The sequence below is a fragment of the Microtus pennsylvanicus genome, chromosome 1, assembly GCF_037038515.1.
Source record: "Microtus pennsylvanicus isolate mMicPen1 chromosome 1, mMicPen1.hap1, whole genome shotgun sequence".
Classification (NCBI taxonomy): domain Eukaryota; kingdom Metazoa; phylum Chordata; class Mammalia; order Rodentia; family Cricetidae; genus Microtus; species Microtus pennsylvanicus.
Window position 1 is genome coordinate 687,749 of NC_134579.1, and position 25,870 is coordinate 713,618.

At 37.6% G+C, this 25,870-nt stretch overlaps 1 protein-coding gene and 1 pseudogene across 1 annotated transcript; both read right to left on the reverse strand.

Annotated features, from left to right (window-relative positions):
- Positions 1-3,666: 3,666 nt before the first annotated feature.
- On the reverse strand, positions 3,667-25,793 carry Arl6 (ARF like GTPase 6). The gene is made up of 8 exons (XM_075950176.1): positions 25,315-25,793; positions 19,501-19,650; positions 15,561-15,622; positions 15,139-15,207; positions 14,411-14,505; positions 12,777-12,906; positions 8,893-8,948; positions 3,667-4,190 (listed from the first exon to the last, which is right to left on the reverse strand). Exons 2-8 carry the CDS (start codon positions 19,621-19,623, stop codon positions 4,165-4,167), a joined length of 561 nt encoding a protein of 186 aa, XP_075806291.1. The 5' UTR covers positions 19,624-19,650; positions 25,315-25,793; the 3' UTR covers positions 3,667-4,164.
- On the reverse strand, positions 20,615-20,917 carry LOC142836173 (transcription factor BTF3 homolog 4 pseudogene; annotated as a pseudogene).
- Positions 25,794-25,870: the final 77 nt, after the last annotated feature.

Below are 25,870 nucleotides of genomic sequence, written 5' to 3' on the forward strand. Positions count from 1 at the left end.
AGTAAGAGAGTAGACAGTATACACAAAGTTAGGTAAATTGGCTTATTATTTAACTTACTAGAGTGATAAGCTAGTTGAATTTGTGTTATTTTTACAAAAAATGCATAGATTGAAATCCTAAACAGTGTGGTTATAGGAGGAACAGTATTAGAAGACTAATAAGAGAGTATAAGCTACACATAAAGGTAGGTAAATTGGTATATTTTATTTAATATATTAAGAGTAATAAGCAAGTTGAATTTGCCCTATGTTTACAAAAATTTCACAGGCTGAAATCCTAAACATGAGTGTGATACAAGAGCAACAGTCTTCGGGAAGTAATTAGTTCATCATGGTGGAGCTCTCTTAGGCTATAATGGTCTCCATTTTCTTATAAAAGATACCCAGAGTGTTCTCTCGCTTCTTTTCTGTTGGGATACAATGGGAAGATGGAACTCTATGGAGGGGAAGAAGGCTCTCAGCAGAATCTTAAAGCACTGGCAGCCTGATGGCAGATCTCCATCCTCTACAACCTCTGTTGTATGTGAACTGTCAAGGCTATGGTTATTTTGATATATCAACCTGAATTAAGCAAGTATTTTCACAAGTAAATGCATGTAATTATGGAAATCATAATATTGATGTGCCAAAATTCTGAAAGAAAAAAATTTAAGTGATTATGGTATAATAATTAATTTGTAGCAGAACATATAAATTAAAAACGTAAAATTTAGTTCTTTTATGATTTAAAAAATAGTCTGGGGGGCTGGAGAGATGGCTCAGCGGTTAGGAGCATTGCCTACTCTTCCAAAGGTCCTGAGTTCAATTCCCAGCAACCACATGGTGGCTCACAACTATTTGTAATGAGGTCTGGTGCCCTCTTCTGGCCTGCAGGCATAGATGCAGAATATTGTCTACATACTAAATAAATAAATATTAAAAAAAAACAGTCTGTAGGGCAACACCTTAAGAGCTGAACATTTTACAAAATGCTCTGTTAAATACAGAACTTAAACTATTCAGTGCTGGTAATGCATCAACATGGGAAAACAGTTGTTTCAGTTTCAAGATATAGTGTAATCATATACTATGCTAAACACAAATGCAACAATTTCAGCTTATATACATATGTCCTGTATTATCCAATTTTCTTCTAGAGAATCTTTCCTTGAAAATGAATTGTAGTGATAAATGATGGTTAACTAGTTCTTGTAGACCAGACTAGCCTAAAACTCACAGAGATCTGCCTGCCTCTGCTTCCAGAGTGCTGGGACTAGAGGTGTACACGACCACCTGGCTGGCTGCCTTCAGAGTTACTTTCATCTAACCTATCAAAGTCTAACGCACCTCATCTAGACTTAAAGAGTAAAACTTTAAGTGCTGACAGACTTAAAACGAAAAGCCAACAAACAAAACAAACAACACCCAACAAAAGAACACCTCTAGTATATTCTAGTTTATGATTTATCCAATCAGTTCTGCTTTTAGTAATATTACTAAATAATATCTGTATTTCTCTTATCTATTTTGAACCATCTGTTCTGAACAGAGTGCTTGGTTTTGAAGTAAGATGAAGACCCATTTCTGAGGTCTTCATCAAATCACAGAACCTATAAAAAATGTCCTCTCCATTAAGCAGTTTCCTCTGAAATAAAACTTACCAGCCTGGTGAAAAGTTCTTTTAGGATCAGAAACTTCTAAAGGGCAGTTAAGTCAGAAACAGGAAGTAAACAACTACCAAGTTTCAGGAAGTCTTTGAAACTTACCTGAATCACAAGGCTAAGAAGTAAGCACGACTTCAAGAAGAAATTCTGACCCATTGAACTGTCCGCCTATGTGCTGACCTCCATGGATACAGGTTTTCTGAGTCATTACCCATGCTGGGAGGAATGGACTTCTGGTGGTGCAGCTGACTCTGAGCTGTCCATGATTCTGTAAGTACCCTTTGCTCATCCTCTGGAGTAAGTAGCTGTAATAAACCCACTTGTTCACCAAATTGGGCTTTGTTCGATTCACTTCTTTGTTGTGTTGTTGGTGCCTTATCTGGGCTGAGTAGATTCTTCATTATTTTTACCCAGTGAAAGTCTTACACAACAGGTTCAAAAGTCTTAATGCACAAAACAGTCAATAGGACCTAGTACATAGGGTTGTGAAGACTGTATGATGTAAAGTTCTGAGTTTACAATTATACGTGATAGGTGAAGATTTGACTTCTTTCTCTGGCCTCCTAAATCTGTTAAAATATATCTGTTTTTGTTGTTTGTTTCTGGTATCATAGGCTGTGAGGTTGGCACACATTATTAGGGAAAGGTACTGGATGCCAAACCTAATTACCTGAGTTCAATCCCAGGAACCCATATGACGGAAAGAGAGAACCAACTCCTAAAAGTTGTTCTCTTACCCACTCCATATTGCATTTCCTCCACAAAATAAATAAACAAAATAAAACATGTAAAAAATACATAACATCTTTTCTATCTATATTTGAGACAACTCTTGATAGATGACATTCTGAGTGCATCCTAATGAAAGCAACTTATGACAGGCTATCAACATAGATGAGTTACTAAACCACTATAATTTGACAAGTTTCAGTTTTCTCAAATGCCCATTCATTGGTATTTCTGGATTTTGAGAGACTGGATTATATAGGTTTGACTGCTATTTTTAGAAATCTGTAAAGACATTTACCACCACTGGGAATGAATCTGTATTACTCACCTTTTCCTTCTATTATTTTCATGGCTAAGCATTTTTAAGATGTTATACAATTCATAGCTTTTCTTTCAAATGCATTTTTTCAGGATTGACACCACTGTTATGTGAATAGGCTCAGTGTCTAATTTCAAATGGGAACTTGAATTTTGAGTTTACAATTATAAATGGTTTTTAGGCTGTGAAAAGTTGCATGTTGTAAACATGACATATATCTAGAATTTTAAAGAACAGTCACAGAGCAGTTTATAAATAGTTTGTTGAGGTACTGGATTCTGACTATACTCTGTAGGCTCCTTAAACAGTGAAGTGAGCATGGACCCATGAAGGGGTTTTGTTACCCCAGCCCTTTCTCTTCTTTGCTTCCTAGCTTGGAAGTGAGGAGCTTCTTTGTCAGGTATTACAGCCATGAAACTGCCTCAGCATGGGACTAAGAACAAGGAGCTGAGCATAAATCGAAGTCTTCAAAGTTTGAACAAGAATAACCCTTTTTCCTTCCTTTCTCTCTCTTTTTATAAATTATCTCCTATATTCTCTTTTAACAGAAACACAGAGGCATGTTGAGAGAAAAAACAAGGCAGTTATAAAAATATTAATGTTAAATACTTATTAAATTTTAATTTATTAATCTGAAAATGCAATATTGTCTTTCAGCTAATGAAATAAAATTTATTAATCATATGTAAAATGTTATCAGATTCTCCCTTATTAAAGTGATTTCAGTGAAGGCGATGGATACTTTACACATATGAGTGACCTAAACGAATGGGCTGAGCACATACCCAAACCTCCACAACTGTGAAGGGAAAAACACACATGCTGGTTTAAAGAGCAATGCCTGATCAGAAAGCATGGAACTATTCAGTAAGCAGTGAGAAAATAAACTTAGTTTAGTTGGTCTCATATAATGATTGGCAGTAAAACACCAAACACCACACCAACACATTATTCTTTTTGGCATGAACAAAGCACTCTAGTTGGTATCTTTTATTTTTTTTGATAGTGACACAATAAAAATTACATATATACCAATTACCTGTGATCTTTTATAACTCTTTAAAGCTGTTTCACTAACACAATTTGAGCTTTAAAGTCATACAATAAAGTGAACTTTTAGAAGACAATTAAAACTAAAAATACATTAAAGATATCATAAATCATGATAGGATATTGAGATGGCTTATAGCTGGTATTTACACATTCTAATTACAACAATATGTAGACCTTTACAAGAAGCTGGTAACTAAGGAGTTCAGAGGTAATGTTAATTTCCATATAGTTAATGGCCAGATTAACAATGTCACAAGTCCTAAATTCTTAAAAAATTATTTCAGAGTCCATAAAGCCAAGCAGAATATTGTAAAATATTCTTGGTTGCACAAATCTTTTCAAATAAATTTGAGATTATTCACTATGCCTTACATAGACACCTTAAACTGAAAACTGGTGAGGTCTCCAGAGACTATCTTTTCATGTCTTCACAGCTTGGATCTGATCTGATAACAAACAGACAAAAAACTATTATCAGTCTCACAAGGGAAAGACCAGCAACCCTATTCTCTAAGTTAACTCAAGCCCAATCTATACAACACAGGGGGATCCTACCTGCATATACAATTTCTTCTTAAGATACAATTAATAGTGCTGTGTTAATTTTTATATAAGCTGTCAGTAGGTAAGGAATTAGCTAATTCTACAGGCTTACTAGAAAGACCCCTAACAGTTCGTTTGGTCTTTGGTCCTTTTTGGTCGCTGTTACTTAATTAATCCCCTTCTAGAAGTGCCCTAACACTTCTAACTCGGCTTGCCATCATTATTTGTATGACTATGATAATGCCACGCAGCATTCAGAAAGGTGGATGTGTGCACTTTCCTCTAAGGTTATAATCTCAACTAAGCCCGTTTCTTTCCTCTTCCTTCTTCCTCTTCTTCTTCTTCTTCTTCTTCTTCTTCTTCTTCTTCTTCTTCTTCTTCTTCTTCTTCTTCTTCTTCTTCTTCTTCTTCTTCTTCTTCTTCGTCTTCGTCGTCTTCTTCTTCTTTTTTCTTTTTTAAGACAGGGTTTCTCTATGTAACAGCCCTGGCTGTCCTAGAACTAGTTCTGTATACTAGGCTGCTTGAACTCATTGAGATCTGCCTGCCTCTTCCTCTCAACTGCTGGGATTAAAGGTGTGCACCACCACTTCTACCCAGCAAAGCAAGGAGTACATGTTTTTGTTTTTTCGAGACAGGGTATCACTATCCTGGCTCTTCTGGAACTCACTCTGTAGACCAGACTGCCCTCGAATTCACAGAGATCCACCTGCTTCTGTCTTTCAAGTGCTGGGATTAAAGGCATGTACCACCACCCCCAGGCCTCTTCTTCCTTTTTAAAAAGCACATTTAACACTAATTCAGTCTCACATGTGAAGCACATTACATAACCTATCATCTTCACCTTCTTTTTAAACAATTATTTATGTATATGGGCGTTTTCCCTACATGAATGTCTGTGTACCATGTGCATGCCTGATGCTCACAGAAGCTAGTAATGTTGAGTCCCTGGAACTGGAGTCCTGGGTGGTTGTAAGCCCTCATGTGAGTGCTGAGAAGTTAATTCAGGTCCTCTGGAGGTGCAGCCTTAACCACTGAGCAATCTGTCTAGTCCCTGTTTACATCTTGTTGAAGAACTCTTTTCTAAACACCATGAGGACTCTCCCACCTAGACAGCCCTTTTCTCTGCTTGCTAGTTATTCTTGAGATCCCTTTCATCATCAGTCTGGGATTTCCATTAACAGTTCAGGGATTTTTTTTTATCCTCCATTCCTGGGCTGGTTTTCCTAATTCCTGATCCATCTAGCCATCCTTCCTTTCTTCCCTGTCTATCCTTACTTTGAGAGTGTGTGATGCACGTGAACACATTCATAGTCATGTGTCTGTGTGAATGTCTGTTGGTCCATGTCAGAAGTCAAAAATGGTGGTGGTCCTTGTCTTCTATCTTAAAACAGGGTCTTTGTGTTTGCTGTTGTGTATACCAGGCTAACGGACACATGGCTTGTGTGGATTCTCCACCTCTGCCTTGCATTTTGCCACAGGCCCACTGGACAACAGATGAATGCTACTGGCTTTCAATAAGTACTGGAGATTCAATCTCACTTAGGCCTCATGCTTGCACAATGAGCACTTTAGGAGTACATGGGGGAAATGAGCCCCTTGATCTTGTCTTTTTCTTTTCCTGGTTTACTCTCTCCTTGAACTAATACAGCAGAACGTGTCTTAATTTACGGTCACATTTGACATTGCCTCAATATGTCATTACTGTATATCCTCTATGATCTTTTCCAGACACTCACCATTACCATGTCGCTCCAAAGTAGCGGGTGTTGGGAAGTTTGATGTAGCAATTCCTTTTCTTATGTGAAACCTATTTCTACCTCGGGAAGATTGCACAAGTTTCCACTGTTTTCAGGGTTGAACCTTACTAATGATGTGTCTTGGGTAGAAATATTTTCTTCCCCTGTTCTGGGCTCTCAAGATTCAGTTCCAACAAATACTTTTTGATGACCCACTACTCCTCTCTAGTTTTCTTGGTTCTCTTTCTAAACTGTCTCATATTTGGATACAGGATCTTCTCAATATAACCTCTTTGGGGTTTTGTTCTTGTTTTTTTGTTGTTGTTGTTGTTGCTGTTGTTTGTTTGTTTTCTAGATTGCTTGTTTTTTCTGTTTGTTTGTTTGTTTTAGACAAGGTTTCTCTGTGTAGCCCAGGCTTTCCTGGAGCTTGCTCTGTAGACCAGGCTGGCCTCAAACTCAGAAATCTGCCTGCCTCTCTCTCTCTCTCTTGAGTGCTGGGATTAAAGGTGTGCGCCGCCACTTCTGGCATCTGCCTCCTTCTTAGTCTGATTCCTCAGATGACTTTCTCTATCTTATGCCTACCTCTACTGTTTGTTTCCTGGTGGTGTAGGAAACAGAGGAGAATTACAATATTTTCTATGGAACTTGCAGCCCCGCCTTGCTTTCAGTTTACTATTGCCACACACCATGAGTCTGGTGTTCTCCAGTTCAGATAGTGTTTGAATATTTGCAAAGAATGATCCTTAAAACTCATTTTGCTATTGTAGTTCTTGGGTGTGGGAAGTCATGATTTCTCTTTTCAGTTCCAGATCCATCTTTTACTTACAAGCATATTCTAAACCCTTGGGAAGATCTTCCGTGTGAATCAGGCTGCCCACTTAGGATTCAGCTTTTTGGGGCCCTTTAAAGCCAAACTACGTCCATCAGCTCTCCAGCTTTCCAAACAAGATTACCATTTTTACCACATCCATTCTTGATGTGGGATAAACGGTCTGCCTCAAGGCCAGCTCTTTTGCTACTCTTCCTGTTGCACAGAGCGGACAAGGATGCTCCTATTTACCTTGCAGAGACTGTTGCAACAAAAGGACACAGAACAGGTTCTAACAATATTCTATTCTCACAAAGACTTGGGGCAGAAGGTAATAGGTCAGAATAGAAAGAAAAGGAATTGGTACCAAGAAGCGTTGAAAATTGGTCCTATAAAATTGGATCATTACTGATACCTAGTGGCTATTGCTATGGATTGAAAAATTAAAAATATAACTATAAATGAAGTTGGGGAAGAAAGGAGAGACAGAAACCAAAACCTAGAAGCTATATCATCTTCTGTTCAGTGCTGTGCTCAGTCACTACACTAAGCACGCACGCGGCATCTTCACTGAGAGTAACATCAGCATTGGTAAAGGAAGAGGCAGGAAAGAAAATCCATCTCTCTATTTTCTCTGGGGTTTTAATCTGTAACAATCAGTTTCTTTCAGAAATCCATGCCATAACCCTGAACACTTCTTATAATAATTTGAAACACAAAGTTGGTGGGTTCAAAGAAAATATTCCTTTACTAATTTTGAGAACCATTAGAGATGTTTGTTTTACTTACTAATAAAATATGACTAGAATGTTCATTAGTAAATGTTTTGACTAAATAAATACAAGCTAAAAAAGTCTGTGCCAGGCAGTGCTGGCACATGCCTTTAATCTCAGCACTCAGGGGGCAGAGGCAGGCATATCTGAGTTTTGAGGCCAGCCTGCTCTATAAAATGAGTTCTAGGATAGCCAGGGCTATGTAGAGAAATATTGTCTCAAAAAACAAAACAAAACAACACCCCCCCAAAAAAAAACAAACAAAAAACAAGAAAAAAAAGAGGAAAGAAATGAAAAGTCTCTGTGTGGAATTCACTAGAAGAGCAGATCTTACATATTTCTACTTGCTATAAAATGTGCTTTTAGCATTTGCAGGCAGATTACTCCTCCACCCAACACAACAGGCTGTAATTCTGCCATAGTTTCCAAAAGATGAAGGAAGAAAATGAAAACGATACTATACATGTCTAATGTAAAAGGCTAAAGTACAAGGAAATAGTACTTATAACCACAAATTGTAATTAGAATTTGTATCTTTTTTTACCCCATTCAGAGTGGAAAGATTCCCAGAAAGAACAAATAGTCAGAAATTCTGTTTACACTGAAACTTTTGATTTGCCCATAAAGATAATACAGAAAGGACATACAGAACACACACCTTTCTATTGTTCTGCATGTTTCAAGCTGTTCTTATACACAGTAGATGATATGACCCTAGGGGAAACTATAACTTAATTTATTCCCTAATATAGAAATGATCTATTATAGCTATTTTGATTTAAAAAACTGAACTGAAAATAAACAAGGTATCAAAAGAATAATAGTATTTATAATACTCGTATGAATGTTGAAACTTGTGTATATATGCTATGTATAAATAAAAAAAAATATGGATTAGTATACAGTATGGTAGAAAAAAAATAGTTGTCATTTGGTCCATAACATTTGTCTCAAACTTTAAATGTGTTCTTCAACTACTAGAGTTAATGAAAATCTGGGTCCATAAATTAAAACCATTTTCTAGATCTGATATATATATATATATATATATATATATATATATATATATATATATTGAATATACACAGAGAAACAATTAATTAAATCTGCCAGAAAAATAAAATAAAGTAAATGCAGCAAGGTATCAGATACTTACTGTATTGTTTTTTCTGACAGCAGAAATAAAAAACAAGAAGGAGGCATTGATGTGATAAAATTAAAATATAAAAATGAAATGAAATGAATGAAAAAGAAAGAGGCTACAGATGCACAGTAGCGTGCGGTGTACCTTGAAGCCAGTCCACACCTTCCTGTAGTCCTTCTCCTTTGATGGCATCACTCGCACTGAAATAAAAGTTAAACGAAATGTCCAGTTTATGGCATCATACAACTCTAGGATAAAATAATAATAATTTTGCCATATTGCAAAGAAATAAACACTAATATACATTATGCAAAACTATTAAGTATTAAAATAGAATATAAATAGGAGCTTAGAATCTGAGGACTTAGAAAAATACACATGAGACAAATTTTGAGAATCTGTAGTAATGTTAAGAACACATAAACATCAAGTTATTTTCTCACTGTAGAAAAATCTAGAGTTCACTGCCCTACCCTGCTCTACCCAGGGCTCCAACAGCATTTACTTGTTACAAATGTTTGACTTAGGTCACGGTATACTCACAGAATCAACTGACTTCTTCCTCTGTGTAGCCTGGACTACCCTGAAACTCACTGAATAGACCAGGTTGGCCTCAAACTTCTATTTGCCTACCTCTGTTTCCCAAGTTCTGAGACTAAAGGCATACAGCACCACCCCTTGGCTGCTCATAAACCTTTATAAGCTATTAGAAGAAAACAAAACTCCGGTCAATTTCAATTATACTTTTATATTTACTACTTCAGTAACCTTTGGCATCTGCAACTGAGAGAATATTACCATGACCTAACATGGTTATTGAAGAATTACCTATTTGAAACATGCATGTACAAGAAAAAGTGCTTCCATTGTCTTCCATCCTTAAACCTCTAATGTGATATTTCGTCTATAATTGTTTAAGGTATATAAAACTAAAATAACAAAGTTCAAATAATCGTTTTGGGAGCTATAGACTAATATGTGTTACAGATCTAGCAACTTATTTAAAACCCATGATGATATTAATACATAATTAAAATTTCTGAATAATTAGAGATTATTTTATAGCATTCACTTAGTGGGGAAGCAACATCTAAAGCATAGTAGAAAACCTAGAGAATTAAATTAATCTGGTTCTAACTAATGAAATTACTGCCAAGGAATTACTTGTTAAATTGAGACTACAGGTTAGGGAAGAATTCTTCAAGTAAGAAGTCAGAAGCAGCCGGGCGATGGTGGCGCACGCCTTTAATCCCAGCACTCGGGAGGCAGAGGCAGGTGGATCTCTGTGAGTTCGAGACCAGCCTGGTCTACAGAGCTAGTTCCAGGACAGGCTCCAAAGCCACAGAGAAACCCTGTCTCGAAAAACCAAAAAAAAAAAAAAAGAAGAAGTCAGAAGCAAATGGTACGAGGTAAATTACTAAAAGCACATTTTTGATTACATATCATAATAGCAAGGCATTAGTAGCTAAAATACTTTTTATCAAAAATCTAAACTATTGATTTTGGCATATATAATTCTAGACAAGAATACAGGAAAGAGCTCCTTGTCCATGAGACAAGTGAAGCCAAGTGACTAAAAACCCTATATATTTCTCTGAACAAGTTCCACCTTTCCTTTGAGATGAACTGTAAAACTCAGAACTAGAGCAAAAATCAAGCTCTCCGCCACATGCTCCAGTGCTTTGGACTCTATGGCCCTGAGTTATCTCTCAGTGGCCACAGCTCCCATAGCTTCCCCTTCCACTGCTCAGTGGCAGCCAGAGACCTAGCCGTTCCCAGAACAGAACAGGTACACTCTTAGCCATGAAGAGCTTTTTCTTCCTGGCCTCTGGCTGGGTAGCTGCTTCTCCAACCAGGCCTTCACAGTAAATGCCCCCTGACTGATGTCAGGCCACAAAGAGAAGTCAGGCCGTGCTTTCTCTTCCGCTGTTAACATTTCTCCATCCAGTCATCTGATGTCTATTAGCTATTTCACAATTAAATATACAAATCCAAATATATCATGAAGGAACTAAGTCAAAAACATGCTAACTCAAATGAGACCCTAGACTCTATGATTAGTAAAAATGGTAAAAAGGAAGGTCCCGAATTCTTTAGTTTCTCAGACTATACCAATATCCTTGTATCCAATCTAAGGTAAGAGGCAGGTAATGTTTAATCTCCTCTATCCCTGAGGTCAACCACCCATAGAGCTGAAGTTGGCAAAGAAGGATAAGCATATTTTCAATCTTGTGCATGCTTTAAAAGATATCACAAAATGAAGAACAAATCTTAAAAATGAAATGCTAATTTGAGTTTAGCAAAATGATGTCCAGTTTGAATTAAGGAGAAGTAAAGTTACAGGCAAGTTAAAAAACTTCTCGTCATTTTTCTCTGCTGTATGGAGAACACAGACCTGGGAATATAATATTTTTAAGCATCATGACCTCACTTTTCACACAGACATTTTGAGATGTCATAACTGAATAAATAAATCTGGATAAATTCACCTGTTAGTTATCTTAGGTAGAAAGGGGCGATTAACTCATGAAATTGACACTTCATGGACACTTCTTGTGCCTCCTGTCAAGGCAACACAGAACTCTGCACAATGTAAACATTAGTATTTATTTGAATTTATGTTGTCTTTAGAGTCCAACAATTTGGAGTTCAGTGGTTTGTGATAGCAAAAGTTCTATCTCAAAATTTTTGTCTGTCTAAAATCACACTCTCCTTTAACTATTAAATATGACTGGATCTCAGATTCAAATTGAACAACCATAGAGTACCATCAACCCCGTGCCACCCCCACTCAAGACCAAGAAAGACTTCACTGTTTCTGTTCTTGGTAGAGGGATGCCGGGCGCCACAGAATCTTGAGGTGGTCTCTGGGGTTTACTTACACTGCTCTGTTCAGCACCAAGGCTAGCTCTTAAGGACGCTTCTTAAAAGTATGATATTAATTCTCTGGAATTTCATACAATCTGTTCAGAGCACATTCACTCCCCCCTCCCTAGCCATTCAACTTCATGGTCTCTCTTTTAAAAACCCAAGGAGTCTAGTTTATGTTACCCCTAAAAAGTTTTAGGTGTGGGGTCTCCCCTGGTGTGTGGTTGATCAGGGGTCACACCCTTAAAGAGATACTAACTTTCAAAATGCTGCTAGGAGCGGAACTCCCATCACCCACTCCATATTGGGATTTCTAGGCTCCACTTTCTTTTGCTTTACAGTCTAGGTCACTTCTAGAGACAGTAAACTTCTCTACTTTGTGTCCAACTTCCCCCCAGTTATTATTTTAACTCTTATGGAAAGTGGAAAAAACTACAGAAGGACATTCTGGGGCATGGGAAGGTAAGTGGGAAAGTAGCAAAAGAGGATCTTAGGAAGGTAGCACATAAGAATTAATTAAGAAACTCTTTCCTAAATATATAATGCACGCACAGCAGTTTCAGACACTGTTTGCTAGTATGTCCATATACAACCATTACCTCTACTTCCTCATTTGAATAAATGTATAATATATGTACCATGTACTAGTCACAAAATTGGGAAAAGAAAAATAAGGCAGCAATTAAAACATGGCAGAAATCCCAACTCCTAGAGAGCTGAGGCTAGTGTTAGGAAGACAGACTACCACCAAAATAAAAAGCAAAAAAGGGGCCACATGGTAATGGTGAAACACAACAGCAGTCTCGGAGGATGACTCAGACAAGGCAACACCAGAGGGCGACTTTCCCAAGATAGGATTGGGTTTGGCTGATTTCAACTGAAAAAGCAAGTCACTGTGCTTGAAGGCAGGACAGCAAATGGATTATTTTATTTATGTTTTTTACCATAAGATTTTTTTAAAAAGCATACTTTTTATAGTGCTAAAGGATTTGAAAAGTTAACAGTAACATATTCATGAATAACTGAAATACCACAATTCTGTGAAATACTTTGCATTCTACCATGTTTGCCATTTATAAATGATGTAAGAAAAACCTAAGCAGAACCCTACATTTCACAGACCTTTTAGAAAGACAAAATGAGAAATAAAAATGTTTTACCAAATATGCCACGGCTTGTCTTTGATGTTCTCTAAGCACAGCAACTGAGACACCTTCACTGATGTCACTGCGTCTCTGAGATCCATTTTATTTGCAAAGAACAAGATTGGAATCCGGCGGTGCTTAATATCTGAAAGAGAAAGACGCCATCACAACACTTCTAGTGATTTGGATCTCTTTGCCCTAAAACCTTAAAACCGAAATAAGATAAACTGTTTCCCATTGCTTCTTTTAATATGACCCATACACAAACACAGATGCACAGTTAGACATTCATCTAAACAAAGAAATCAAAACTGCTTGGTAAGACCGTGTGCTAGGGACTTTAAACCAAAGAATAAAGTCAGAGAAGGAGAATCTAGCCGTTAGAGAAGCAGTTATGCAAAAGGACAAATATTTCTCTTGTTTGCAGTTGTCAACACAAGGGAGACAGACCTAAATAGGAAGATGAGGAGGAAATGGACTTGCTTTATTTCTAAGTCACAGACAGCATCATGAACAAATGAGATTTTTTAACAACGTTATTTTTCTCATTTACAATTTTGAAAGCATTTTCCAAAGGTTTTGTGTATTTTTTTACATTTAACTGTGTGTGCACATGTGTGTGAGTGTGTGGCCACACACGGATATAGGTGTGCCATGGCAGGCATATGGTCACAGGAAGGATTCAACTCTCTCCCTGTCTACCATGTGGAGCTGCAGAATCAAACTCAGGATGGATCCCAGGTTTGGCAGCAAGTGCTCCTAGCTGCTAAGTGAAGCCAAGTCCAAACACATTAAAGAGCTTAGAATCTAGGAGAATCTCTTTCCCACCTTTGTGCGCAATCGCCTTCCACAGTAAGGACAATGCACACCAGCAACTTCACAGCTTGTAGAAACACTGTGTATTTCCAGCCATAATTATTCTAGCCAATTCCTTGTAACAACACACTTACCAATATTCTACATGTTTATCTTTTCACTTAATTCCCTAACGTACCCTTGTTACCTAGGCAACACAAAAACAAAAAGCCCAGGGGTTCACAACTGCCTGTATATCCAATTCCAGGGGATCGGATGCACTCTTGTGGCCTTTGTGGGCTCCTGCATGCCCATGATACACGTAAATACACTCAGGCACACACATACTTAAATAAAAAATAAATAAAACCACAATCTAATTATTCTTCCTACTTGAAGTTTTCCTAACATGGAGAGCAAAACAAGGCAGAAACATGGCCACCTTGCTAGCTGCTCCTGTTTCAACGTACTATGAAAATAAGGTAACCAAAGCAACTGTACCTGATATCCTATTGCTCAGAATGCCATTTCCCCTCATCTTTTCTGTCTGAATATTACTCTCTTATTACTATAGATTATTTATATATGTAGCAAAGCAGAGAATTTTTAATGTTAAAGAAATAAATGCCAGTATTCCCTCCCAAAATAAAACAAAAAATCACTGTATAAAGCTTTGAAATTAAAAAAAATGTAAAGTTTTTATAAATTCTGTACAATTGACAAGCTTTAAAATTTATAATTTAATTTGAAAATAATTCTATTTCATAAACAACTTTTTCTTAAACTAAAAAACAAAGCAACACATATAGATGGAACCCAACGCACAGACATCATGGCAGAAATTCCACGGATACCTGGGTGATTTAGAAGAGTATCAAGTTCTTCTTTGGCCACAACCATCCTTAATTTATCACTACTATCAATGACAAAAATAATGGCTTGTCCATCTCTGTATAATATAAAGAAATAGAATAATGACATATTTACCACCACGTGCAATACCAAGTGTGTATAAAACATCTTGTCCTAGTAAGTTGGCAGTGTTGTATCTGAAATATTTACTAAACATTATGTCTGTATACTCTGAAAATTATCTTTTTGGAAACATTTGTAAAACAAGTCATCAGCTGCGAAACAATCTTGTTTTTTTTTTTCACTAAATATAGCCAGTAATAATTCTTATCTCTGAGCTGGCCCTTGAAGGAATAATTTGAATAGAAGAGTTTCTTCATGAAAGCAGCTGTGGTACATAATTACACAGATGTGAGTGGACAAAGTATTGTGTAAGCACTGATAACCCAGGCTTCTAACCCAGGCTGGCTTTAAATTGTGATCCTTCTTTCTTAGTATTACAAGTACTAGGATTGCAGGCATGTGCTCCGTAGCCCGATCGCTGGTTCTTAAAGTGTAGCTATATTAATCACATAGAGAAATGGACACCAAAACCAGAGAAGAGAGCAAAGGTACAGTGCTATGAATTGTATGAAGTTATATTATTATAGCAGACTTCGCTTGGATTTTTAATCAGTATTTGACATTAAAATGTAGCCATGTAGTAAGCAATACTCATGAAAATACTTACTTATAATAGTGTTCCCAAAGATTCCTGTACCTTCCTTGTCCTGACATGTCAAACACTGTAAAAGACAAACTATAAACAAAAGCAAGACATTACTATATTTTAAGCAACTAAGTTAAATGGTTATCTTTTAATAACTTAAGTTCTATCAGATCAATCAACATGGCTGTAGGATGACAAATGTGGTCAATATTTAAAAAAATGAAAAATAAATTTATTAATCTAAATATTATTTTGCAGTGAATAACCTAAAAATGTTTCCTTTGCTAATGAAGTTTTCAAGAGTTGGTCTAAGCTTTAAGGGCCGAGAATAAACTAAAGATAGTGGTACAAAAAGGTCTAAACCCATAGGGACTGGAAATGACAACTGATTTCCAGGTAAGTATGAAAACCCAGCTTCAGAGTCACAAAGAGAATGTGGTTACCTGGAGGACTTGAATTTCTCTATGCTGAATCCTACGGTTGGAACTATATCCTGACACTGGGCCTGCAAGAAAAGACATAAATTTAGATATTTGCAATTACAAAGATGGGTTTTCCTCAAGTACCAGATTTTTTTCATTTTAAAATATGCTACCAAGGTGATGACAAAATTAAATATTACAATTTCTGTAATAGGGACACATAAAAATATAAGGTTTACTTGCTAATTATGAATTAGTATAACATTTATGTGCAAATTCACATTTTGTTTTATTAAACAAGGTAAGTTTTCATACGTGGTTAAAAAAAGTCACTCTGGGCTCCTATGTTGAACTTCTTAATCACTGTATACATTATTTTTTGTTTGTAACTGTCTAACTTCATGTCTGGTCCCTGCTCTCAAGAGGCTTATCAGATAGAGAATGTAAGCCACCATCAACAATGACAACATGGATGAAGAGAACTGGGGAGAGAATGGTAGGTACGGGAAACCCCAGGACAAGTTCCTGGCCAAGAATATTCCAGTAAATGGAGTTAGTCAGTACACTGATTAGGTAGAGAAGGAACTTGCTACTCAGGAAAGACAGAAGATGTGTATGTCTAATGTGCATTGCTAAGTAAAAGAGTGATACAGGCTGAATTAAGATAGGCGGGGTCATGATGGCTCTGGTGAGGAGTTCTACAGGAAGAACCCTATAGAACCCTGTAGAACAGGGCCAAGAGAACAGCAGGACACACTTTGACAGGTTTCACAGACATTTAAAAATATACTGATAATTGACACATTAAATGCCTCCTAGAATTTCCATCATCAACACTGTTCATTCATTTAAACAAAAATGTATCCACTTTATGATCCAGATGCTTAGAAGTTATTCTTGACTTCTCCTTCGTTACATGCTAAGTATGAAGCCATTCGCTCTCTAAGTTTTACCGGCTCTGTGCCATTACCTTAGACTAGACCTTTCCATTTGGTGCTCTGAATTACAATAGCCTCCTAATTACTCCTAATGTGCTCTGCCACCTGGCACGAGTTATTTAAACCTAGGTTTGCTTAAATGTCAACTATATTATTGTGCTCATAAAGTTATTATGAGAATTAAATGAGCTAATAGGTACTAAATACTCAGCATGGTTTCTATAAAATTCCACAAATGTTTGCTATTATTATAATTATATTCTCATTTTGGTTAGTCTTATTCCTAGGTTTTCTCATACTGCCTTAATAATAGCTAAATAAAAAAAATCTTGTTCCTTTTATGAGAAAATAAGAGTAGAAGAAGGGAAAATTTGCCTCACATTAGCATGTTCACTTGGGTACTCTACTCTTATAAAATTTAAAGCCAACTGGAAGAAAAGCTGGAAATGAACTGGAGCATGGGAACATCAGCAGCAATGCGCTGCGACCAGACCTCCCCCAGGTCTGGTTCCTCAGCTTTTCCGTCTCTTTGAGCTGCATAAATAGTTCCCCCAAAGTATTGTTTTCATTTGCTAGAAAAATAAACTATTTTGTGGCATCTGGGGTCTTGCCTCATTTCTCGGAGGTTCCTTGAACAACAAGCTTTGGAATAAAATGTTTTTTAATTTTATTGTTTTTCCTATGATCCTACCATTTTTATTTAAAAGGTTTTTTTCATCAATCACATGATAAAGGTTAAGAATTTAATGAAATTACAGAAAAATACACCAAATAATAACAAGTGTCTTCACTGAATTATAACTAGAATATTTAAGTTACCTCTATATAATTACCTAGGTTCTCCACACTCCTTTTAAAATTTAGCCTGAAGGGATAAAATCCCTCAACTATTTCTTCTCCAAAGTTCTAATGGAAATAATCCACAAAAGAAAGTCCAGAAGTTAGCCAGGATAGAGTAGATTCATATGGAACTCATTTTCCCCTACAGTAATTCAAAGTAAAGGCCAGGCACAGCACACACTCAGAAAATGGATACAATGGACATCCTGGAGTCCATAGGCCAACTTCTCTAGCAGAATCTGTGAAGTTCAGATTCAGTGAGGGATCATGTCTGAAAAAGTAAGGTGGAGAGAAACTGCAGCCGAAAACTGTAGTCAACCCCTGGCTTTCACACAACAGGCACACTCGCCGCTATCTCCCCAGCAAAGAGTCATCTCTAGTATTAATTTCCCTCTGTTTTACTCAGGAATAAACACATCCAGTCACTAAACTAGAATGGCAACAAGAAAGGAAGGAGTGTAGCCTGGGTTATTTGAGGCAAGCAGTGATTAGACCAGTATCAACAGGATCAGAACAGAATTTCTAAGAGAAGTCTTAGTTTCATCAACTCTGTTAAAAACTATATCTCCATGTAATCAACAAAATCCCATGATCAAATTTGATGATGATGATGATAATGGACATCAATCTATTCATCCACCATCTAAAATATATTTCAGTGCTAATCCTCGTTCTAGGTATTTGTTATTCAATGCTTGATAAATCAAGGGCTCTTTTTTTTTTTTTTTGGTTTTGTTTTTCTGAGACAGGGCTTCTCTGTGTAACAATCTTGGCTGTCCTGAAACTCACTTGGTAGACTAGGCTGGCCTCAAACTCACTGAGATCCACCTGTCTCTGCCTCCCAAGTGCTGGGATTAAAGGTGTGTGCTATCACCACCCAGCATCAAGGGCTCTTTTGATGTTGAGGAGAAATAAAATAAGCAAGGTATCAACTTAATATGCAACACATTATCAAATGAATATTCAAATTGCTTAGGAATTTTTCAAGAAAAAGCTAGATGCTTTTTTCTCCTCCCAACGAAAAGGGGGATCTCACCATGCAGTCCTAGCTGACCTGAAGAACTCTATGTAGACCAGATTGGCCTGGAACTCGTAGAGATTGGTCTGCCTCTGCCTCCTGAGTGCTAAGATTAAAAGCATATAAATACTGCCTTGACTTGGTCAAAACTACATTCTTTCTTACAAAGGGTGAAAAATACCCTCTCAACTGAGGATATTTATCATTTCAAATACAACACTAGGATAATTTATTCTTAAAAATAAGTTTGAGTCTAAAATCAACTTATAAAAAATATCAATTTTATATATATAAATATATATATATATATATATATATATATATATATATATATATATATATATAGAGAGAGAGAGAGAGAGAGAGAGACAACATGGAAAAGTCTATAAGGCTTTTCCTAACATAACACTATAGATCAGATGGTTAATACAGTTAGTTAACTAACAATAGCACCCAAATGTAGATGAAAACTCACAAGTGATGAATCTAAAATAAGATGGAAGAAAATGTGAAATATACAACCGAGTAACATAAGTATGGAGCTTCTAAACCTTTCATTTCAATAACACCTTTCAGCTATTATTTCTACAGTTTAAAGGCGGGTGGGGGAAGCAAAACAAACTGCTCTTAAGATCTTCAATTCTTCTGAACCAGGACAGCTACAGCTTAAAGTTCAACAAATCATATAAGGAATTATGTGCAACAAAGCTGACTTCTGACTTATGAATCATATGTTGTATGTGCTGGCTTTATATATTCTCAGGGATAAAATAATATTTCATTCACATGTTGCTCGAAATAACTACCTGTCACCAAAATGCACAGCACTGTCTAATTATCTGCAGAACCTAGAAAAATGAGGCATCTTTCCCTTTGCTTTGTTCTTCCCATGAAGAAGAAATTCAAACAAAGTCAGTGCAATCTATAAATAAATTTAGTTTGTGAAACTTTTTAGAGAAGTATGAAGGAAGAAAAAGAATATTCCTGCTTATAATCAAGATTTACCGGCATATTGTATAAATACGCGGCATATGCAGCAAGTAACCCCTTAATCAGCCGTAAGATTAGCAGTTAACAAGGTTACAGAAAGTTATAACTTCCAAGCAATGTTGCACATAACTCTCTCTAGAACCAGAAAAATGTCAACCATTACAGAAATACTTACATTTGAAGGTTTAAGTTTGTTAATGATTGTAGTTTTGCCACTATTATCCAGCCCAAGACATAAAACATGAACCTCCTTCTTCTTCAGGCCGAGTAAACCTGAAAGTCTGTCCAGCAATCCCATAATGTGATTTAAATATTTACAAAGCAACTGCAAAGAAAAAGAAATGATTATTTCAAAGGTACCTTACATATGTAATAATGCTAGTATATACATAAAAAATGTAAGGATAATGGCAGTGTCCAAAACACATCGGTGTGGCTTTACTCCTAGTAAACAGTATAAGCCGATTAGCAGAAAGGAGCCTTAACTGAGATGTAGACTGGCAGCTTGTAAACCTTGACAGCAAGGAACAACATCCCTGAGACAATCACATTTACAATATTCAAGAAGAAGCTCTTGTTAGTGTCAGCAGCATGTGGAGTCTGCCAATTGTAGTTTTCAAAGTTATTTATGAATAAGAGTCTAGTAAAGGAGCACTACAGAGTCTATGAGACTTGGCTACAGTTATATTTTGAAATAATATGCAATTATAAAAATGTTGCTTATATATTTGTTTTCTACAGGGTTATTTCCAGTTTGGGAAAGGTTTTCCATTAGTAGAAATGGAATAGTCATCCTGATTTCCCCTGTCTCTTATACATATATCTATAATTCACATTAATTCTTTGGGAATAATGAATACACTCCTTTACAATTTTAGTCAATCTTAATAAATTCCATGTTTTCTTTTTCTTCCTTTCTTTTGGTAAGATCTGTTTTATTTCTACTGGGGAAAGAAAGAGAATAGCTATAACTTTTATCGAATTTGCTTTACTGTGTACACACAAACAAATAACCACATACATATACATATACACTAAAAGTTCCCCCAAACCAAAAACACTCCCAAACTGCACCAATATTCTTATTTTGGCCAAAAGAATAGATCCTGGGAGAAAGTGCAAAATGCAAAGTTAAATGACCAAGAAATACTACACAAACAGCATTATTAATACACAAAATATATTACTGAACGAGTAACAGGCATTGTACTTTCTTTATGTCTAAAAAACTTTGGAACAAGGCTAGTTGTTAAATCTGGTCTATGTCAGCTTCCCGAATTCAGAGGATTTTAGTTAGATTCGTTTTTCGATGCTTCATTAATTTTTTCTACAAGATCTGAGGCATCATCATCTTCTTCACCAGTGTTGTCTGGCTTTGGTCCTCTACTATCCAATACTTGCCGTGGGAACTGTTCAGCTAATTTTCTATCACTCATTAAGCTGTCAGCACTAAGCTGACTTAATATGCCAGTCAGCATTTCTGTGATTGCTTTGGCTTCTGCATGACCAGTAATTGCAAAGGTGTTAGTGGAAAGGGAAGCATGGACTTTGGGATTGTTGGAATCAAGAGCTGTTTCAGCATCTTTAATCATGTTCACCTCTTCAATACCAGCTATATTGTTCACAGCCAGTTTTTTTTTGAACTTTGAAGCTTTTTGTCATTATCAGTGGTTGTTCTATGCAGTACCTTATTTCTTTAAGCTGTAACTTTGTCCCCATCCAGATCTGAGTAGTTTAGTTAACATTTCTAGTTTTTTTGTTTTGCTTTATTTTGTTTATTGGTTTTTTTTGTTTTGTTTTGTTTTTCAAGACAGGGTTTATCTGTGTAACCGTCCAAGCTGTCCTGGAAATAGCTCTTGTAGATCAGGCTGGCTTCAAGATCTGCCTGCCTCTGCTTCCTGAGTGCTGGAATTAAAGGCATGCACCACCACTGCCTGGCTGGCTAACATTTCCTGATAGCTAACTTTTTCTGTTACACACACACACACACACACACACACACACACACACACACACACATTAGCTATATACATTTTTAACTTGCCCCTTAGGTGTGTTCAACTGAATCAATTTTAAGGGAAATATCCATCTTAGTCAGCTTTCTGTTCCCATAACAAATGTGATAAACCAATTCACAATTTTAGGAGCTACAGTCCATGATACAGTCCTCAATGCTGGACACTAAGCTCTTAAGACATAGGTCTCCGAGGGGTATTTATTATTACTGTCAGGTGTGGGATAGCTCCTTTCCAGTTGTTGGCATAGGAGGGAAATCTCAGACAATACACAAGCTATTGCCATTGCTCTTGGTTGTCCATGGAAACTTGATGTTGAGACACTATTGCAGAAGACACCACACATTTTAGTCACAAGATAAATGGAGAAATCCAGTTGGCACTGATCAAAAGCTTCTTCCCTGATAGCTAGCTTTTATAGTACAGGAAACTGCTACACAGACTTTGTGGGCAAAAAGACATTAAAAGTCTTCTTCATCTGTAAACGCTGAGAGATATTACAACGACCAACCTTACAGGCTATGCCCATGGAAGAAAGAATGACATTGAAGGTTATGGGGTTAGCCAACTCCTTTCTGACTGAACTTAAGACCTACTTTTCAGGGAGAAACTTATGCCTGGTATGGCAAACCTAATCAAGAACCCATGAGTGGGGAGGTCATAGGGAGGACCCAAATACTATTACTTGCTACATGGACGCAGTAGTAAACTGCTCCCTCTACTTTTGTCACTACAGCTGTAGATTAAAGCAGTTCTCAACTCTTATCAGGGAAGATTCTTTCTGCAGTGGATAGCTCTTGATTCAGAGAACTCACAAACAGTCCAAGCACAGAGAATAAGCAACTATAAATGCTCAGCTCTAAATGGAACATCTGTCTATACCATGCCGCACCTCCCTAGGCTTAGGGAACATTCTGGAAGAGGAGGCAGAAAGGCTATACAAGCCTGAAGTTGGGGAGTGGGGTGCCAAGCAGAATCTTCTGGGTATGATAGGGCCAATGCACTCATGAACTGTTAGCAGCTGTGATTGCCTACACAAGAACTCCCCGAGCCAGTCAGCATTCCAGCATGAATTAGGGAAAAGCTTACCACAGAAGCTATTGGCAGTTGATGGCTGTTAGGGAAAGACAGTTTCCTCCAGGGATGCAGCCATTGGCTGGTTGCCCATGCAGATGGCTCTACACCCATGAGCGTAATAGCATACTAATTGTGCTCACTGGGTTACTTCAAAAGAACAGAAAGAAGAGGAAATAAAGTTGGGAGGGCAACATGAAGGAAGTGTCTAGGTAGAGCTGGAGTTGGGGAACAGTACTGAAGATAATCAAAATCCATTGTGCATTGTACACAAGTATAAAATCTTTTTCTTTCTTCCCCCACCCCCGAGACAGCTTTTCTCTGCGTAACAGTTTTGGTTGCCCTGGAACTTGCTTTGTAGACCAGGCTGGTCTCAGTCTCACAGAGATCCACCTGCTTCTGCCTCCCACGTGCTGGGATTAAATGTGTGTACCACCACCACCCACCTAAAAGTATAAAATTCTTAAAGAATAAATTTAAAATATTATACTTTAAAAATCCAAATTATATAACCATCTAAAGCAAACTTTAAAGAACTCCCCAAAATGAGCCCTCAGAAAACAAATTCCATTAGCAATCTAAGACAGACGTACCTTGAAGCCAAATAAAACTTCAGCTAATATATTACTTGCTTTGAGCAGTTTTCTGTCTGTTCCTTTCCCTCAATGAAAGTACTGTTAAATTTACACTCCACATCTCAAAACAAAGCTTTTAAAGGAACTTCATTTGGTTTCATCGAACCCTAAATATTACTATGACAGGAGAAGAAAAATACTCCTCTTGCTAACCACCCGACCCTTCCAGTACTGCCACAATATACCTGTGTACTGAAGAGTTTCCCTTACTCTCTCAACATAAATTTCCAAAGTTCCTGAGGCAGTAATTCACTTCATTGATTCTCATGTTCATTTAAGGTCACACAAATCTGTCATGTTACAGCTCCTTTCAAATGTTTTTGTTCTATAGCACTCCAAGCAAGGGATGCTGAGAAGTAAAGCTATAGCAAGGTAATCAATAGGAAGCTTTTAACTTAAAGGCATAAGAAAAGTGATTGTATAGTTGACATTTTGCTTAGTGCCTTTGGGAGACTTCAACCAATTAGTGCCTACAAGGTGCAGTGCCTCCCTCAAGGGTGGGGCCTACAAAAAAAGCTTATTTATTATCCAAAGGATGGGTTCAATCTTAGGTAACTCCTTTATGCTAGCTCAAAACCTTTTCATATTAGATTTTAAAAGCTCATTTCAACACATTTCTTTGAGTCCTAGCTTAAAAGTTGACATTTTAATGAATCTATTTTATCTTGTGATATGAAACAACTCATATTTATCATTTTAATTTTAATTTGCTATTAAGTACTCTACTGTGCTAATCATTTTAGCATAGATTCTTAGTGTAAAAATTAGTTTTACACTCTTTTTCGCAACTCATGTCTATTTAAATTTTCTAAAGAAAAGTATATTATCTTGGGAAATAAGTATGTAGCCAAATGATAAAGTGCTTGCCTGCGATGTGCAAAAGGGCTAGGTTTGATCTTAAGCATTGTAAATAGAGAAAGAAAAAAATGAAAAATTTTACTGGAGAGACCACACCGTCATTAAGAGGGCTTGCTGATCTTCCAGAGGACCAGAGTTTTGTTCCCAACACCCAAGGAATGAAATTCTCAAGTACCAGTAACTCCAGTTCCAGGGGTAGTCACACTTTTTTCTGGCTTCAGTAGACAGGACACTACATGAACAAATACACACACACACGGGGGGGGGGCGCTAAAACTAAAATCTCTAACGATTTATTTTCATCTTTGTTTAAGAACTAGGTAGAAAGCTGATAGTGAGTTGAGACAAGACTGCCTTAACGGATAGGAAGCACAGCATATTGGCTTTTATTAGGAAAACAATATACCTTCTGCTTTAAAAGTCTTACTGTATGTACTGTATAACATTGGCAGAATTGATATCTAAAGTAAACTTTTTAAATGAAACAACTCTTGTATTGGAATCAAGAACGCGTAGGTTTGACCACTGGCACTGCACTACTCCTGTGTGACTTTTCAGATCGTCAAACCTTTCTGTCCTTCAGTGTTTAAGGCAGTGGGTTGTGCACACGTTTCAAGGTTGTTCACAGTCTAGCTGATATTTTTTAGTTCCTCATCTCACTCCTGCCCTTTATATATACATCAGTCAAATTCTCTTAGCTGCTTTCTGAGAATTAACTTTCCAAAGGATTACTGGTTGCCAGAAAAGCACCGAGGAATTAGCATTTTATCCACACATAGAGGCTTGGAAGGAAGCTGCAGAGAGAGATGAGATCAGGCAGAGAAAACTCCAGAAATGCTACTTTGTAAACTTTTAAGCACGTTGGGAGAATGGGCTGCTGCATTCTTACTACCGCAATTAAACACTCTTATTCAGTTTAAAATTTTTGATGATGAAATTTCAACTAAATAATTCACACATCGTATAAAAAGTCCGTCGTGGGCAGCTTTAAAGTCAACCAAGCAAGCAAGCAAGCAAGCAAGCAAACAAACAGCTTCCAAAGGAAGTTCAATACATTTTCGAGGCTTCTTGGTATTCATCATATAAACTTTTCTACTTTTCCATCCCACAAATAAAAAACAGTAACTCGTTCGGATTGAAAAACATGGGCAATAACTTATTCTAAATGGGACACGGAGAGGGTGGCCCTTGGCTACCGGGGTGGATATGGCTACAATCAGGTAGCGGGAACTTTCTGAAGTAATGGATCCTGGCGACGGTTCCACCGCACTACAACCACAGCAGCAAGGTAGTGTGTACTTAACGAGGGTGGAAGTGAGAGTGTGGAAAATTATACCCAACAGATCTGAGAGATAACACAGAGAATGAGTTGAAGACAGGCAAAAAGCCGGGTGGGAGCGGAGATACCTGATCTTTGAAGGCAATCCAAAGGCCAAGGGGCTGGCAAAGGCAGGAATTGACGCACTCTTTCCGCGGGCAGAAGCCTCAGCCTTCCTCTCTATGCCCCCGTAGGAAGGTTCCCTTGTCTGGAGCACAGCCTCTCCTACAAGTTGGGGGAACCGGCGGCTTTTGCCCGGATGGGAGCATCAGGGGCTGAGCAGGAATCCAAGGCGCGCCGCGTTCCCTTGGCAACAGGAGCTCCTTCCGGTTCCCAAAGCCACGCCCCCTCGGGCGTTGTAACGCCTCCGCTGCTGCGTTCTGATTTCTGCGGTGAAGAACACTGGGTAAAAAATGGCCCGATTCCCGCAGGGGAGTTCTAATAGAGAGAGAGTGAGCACAGAAGACACGGGGAACCGGCAATACGCTGGGAGCCGAGGGGTAGCGCCTTCGCTGCAGGAACCTGCTGGGAGTTGTAGGCCGGCGCACAGCTTGCCGGGTAGTGCGCTGGGGGCTTAGCTGCGCGCGCATCTCTGGCGGAGGGACGACCTCCTGGCCCCCGTGGTTTGGCACAGATTTGGGGTGA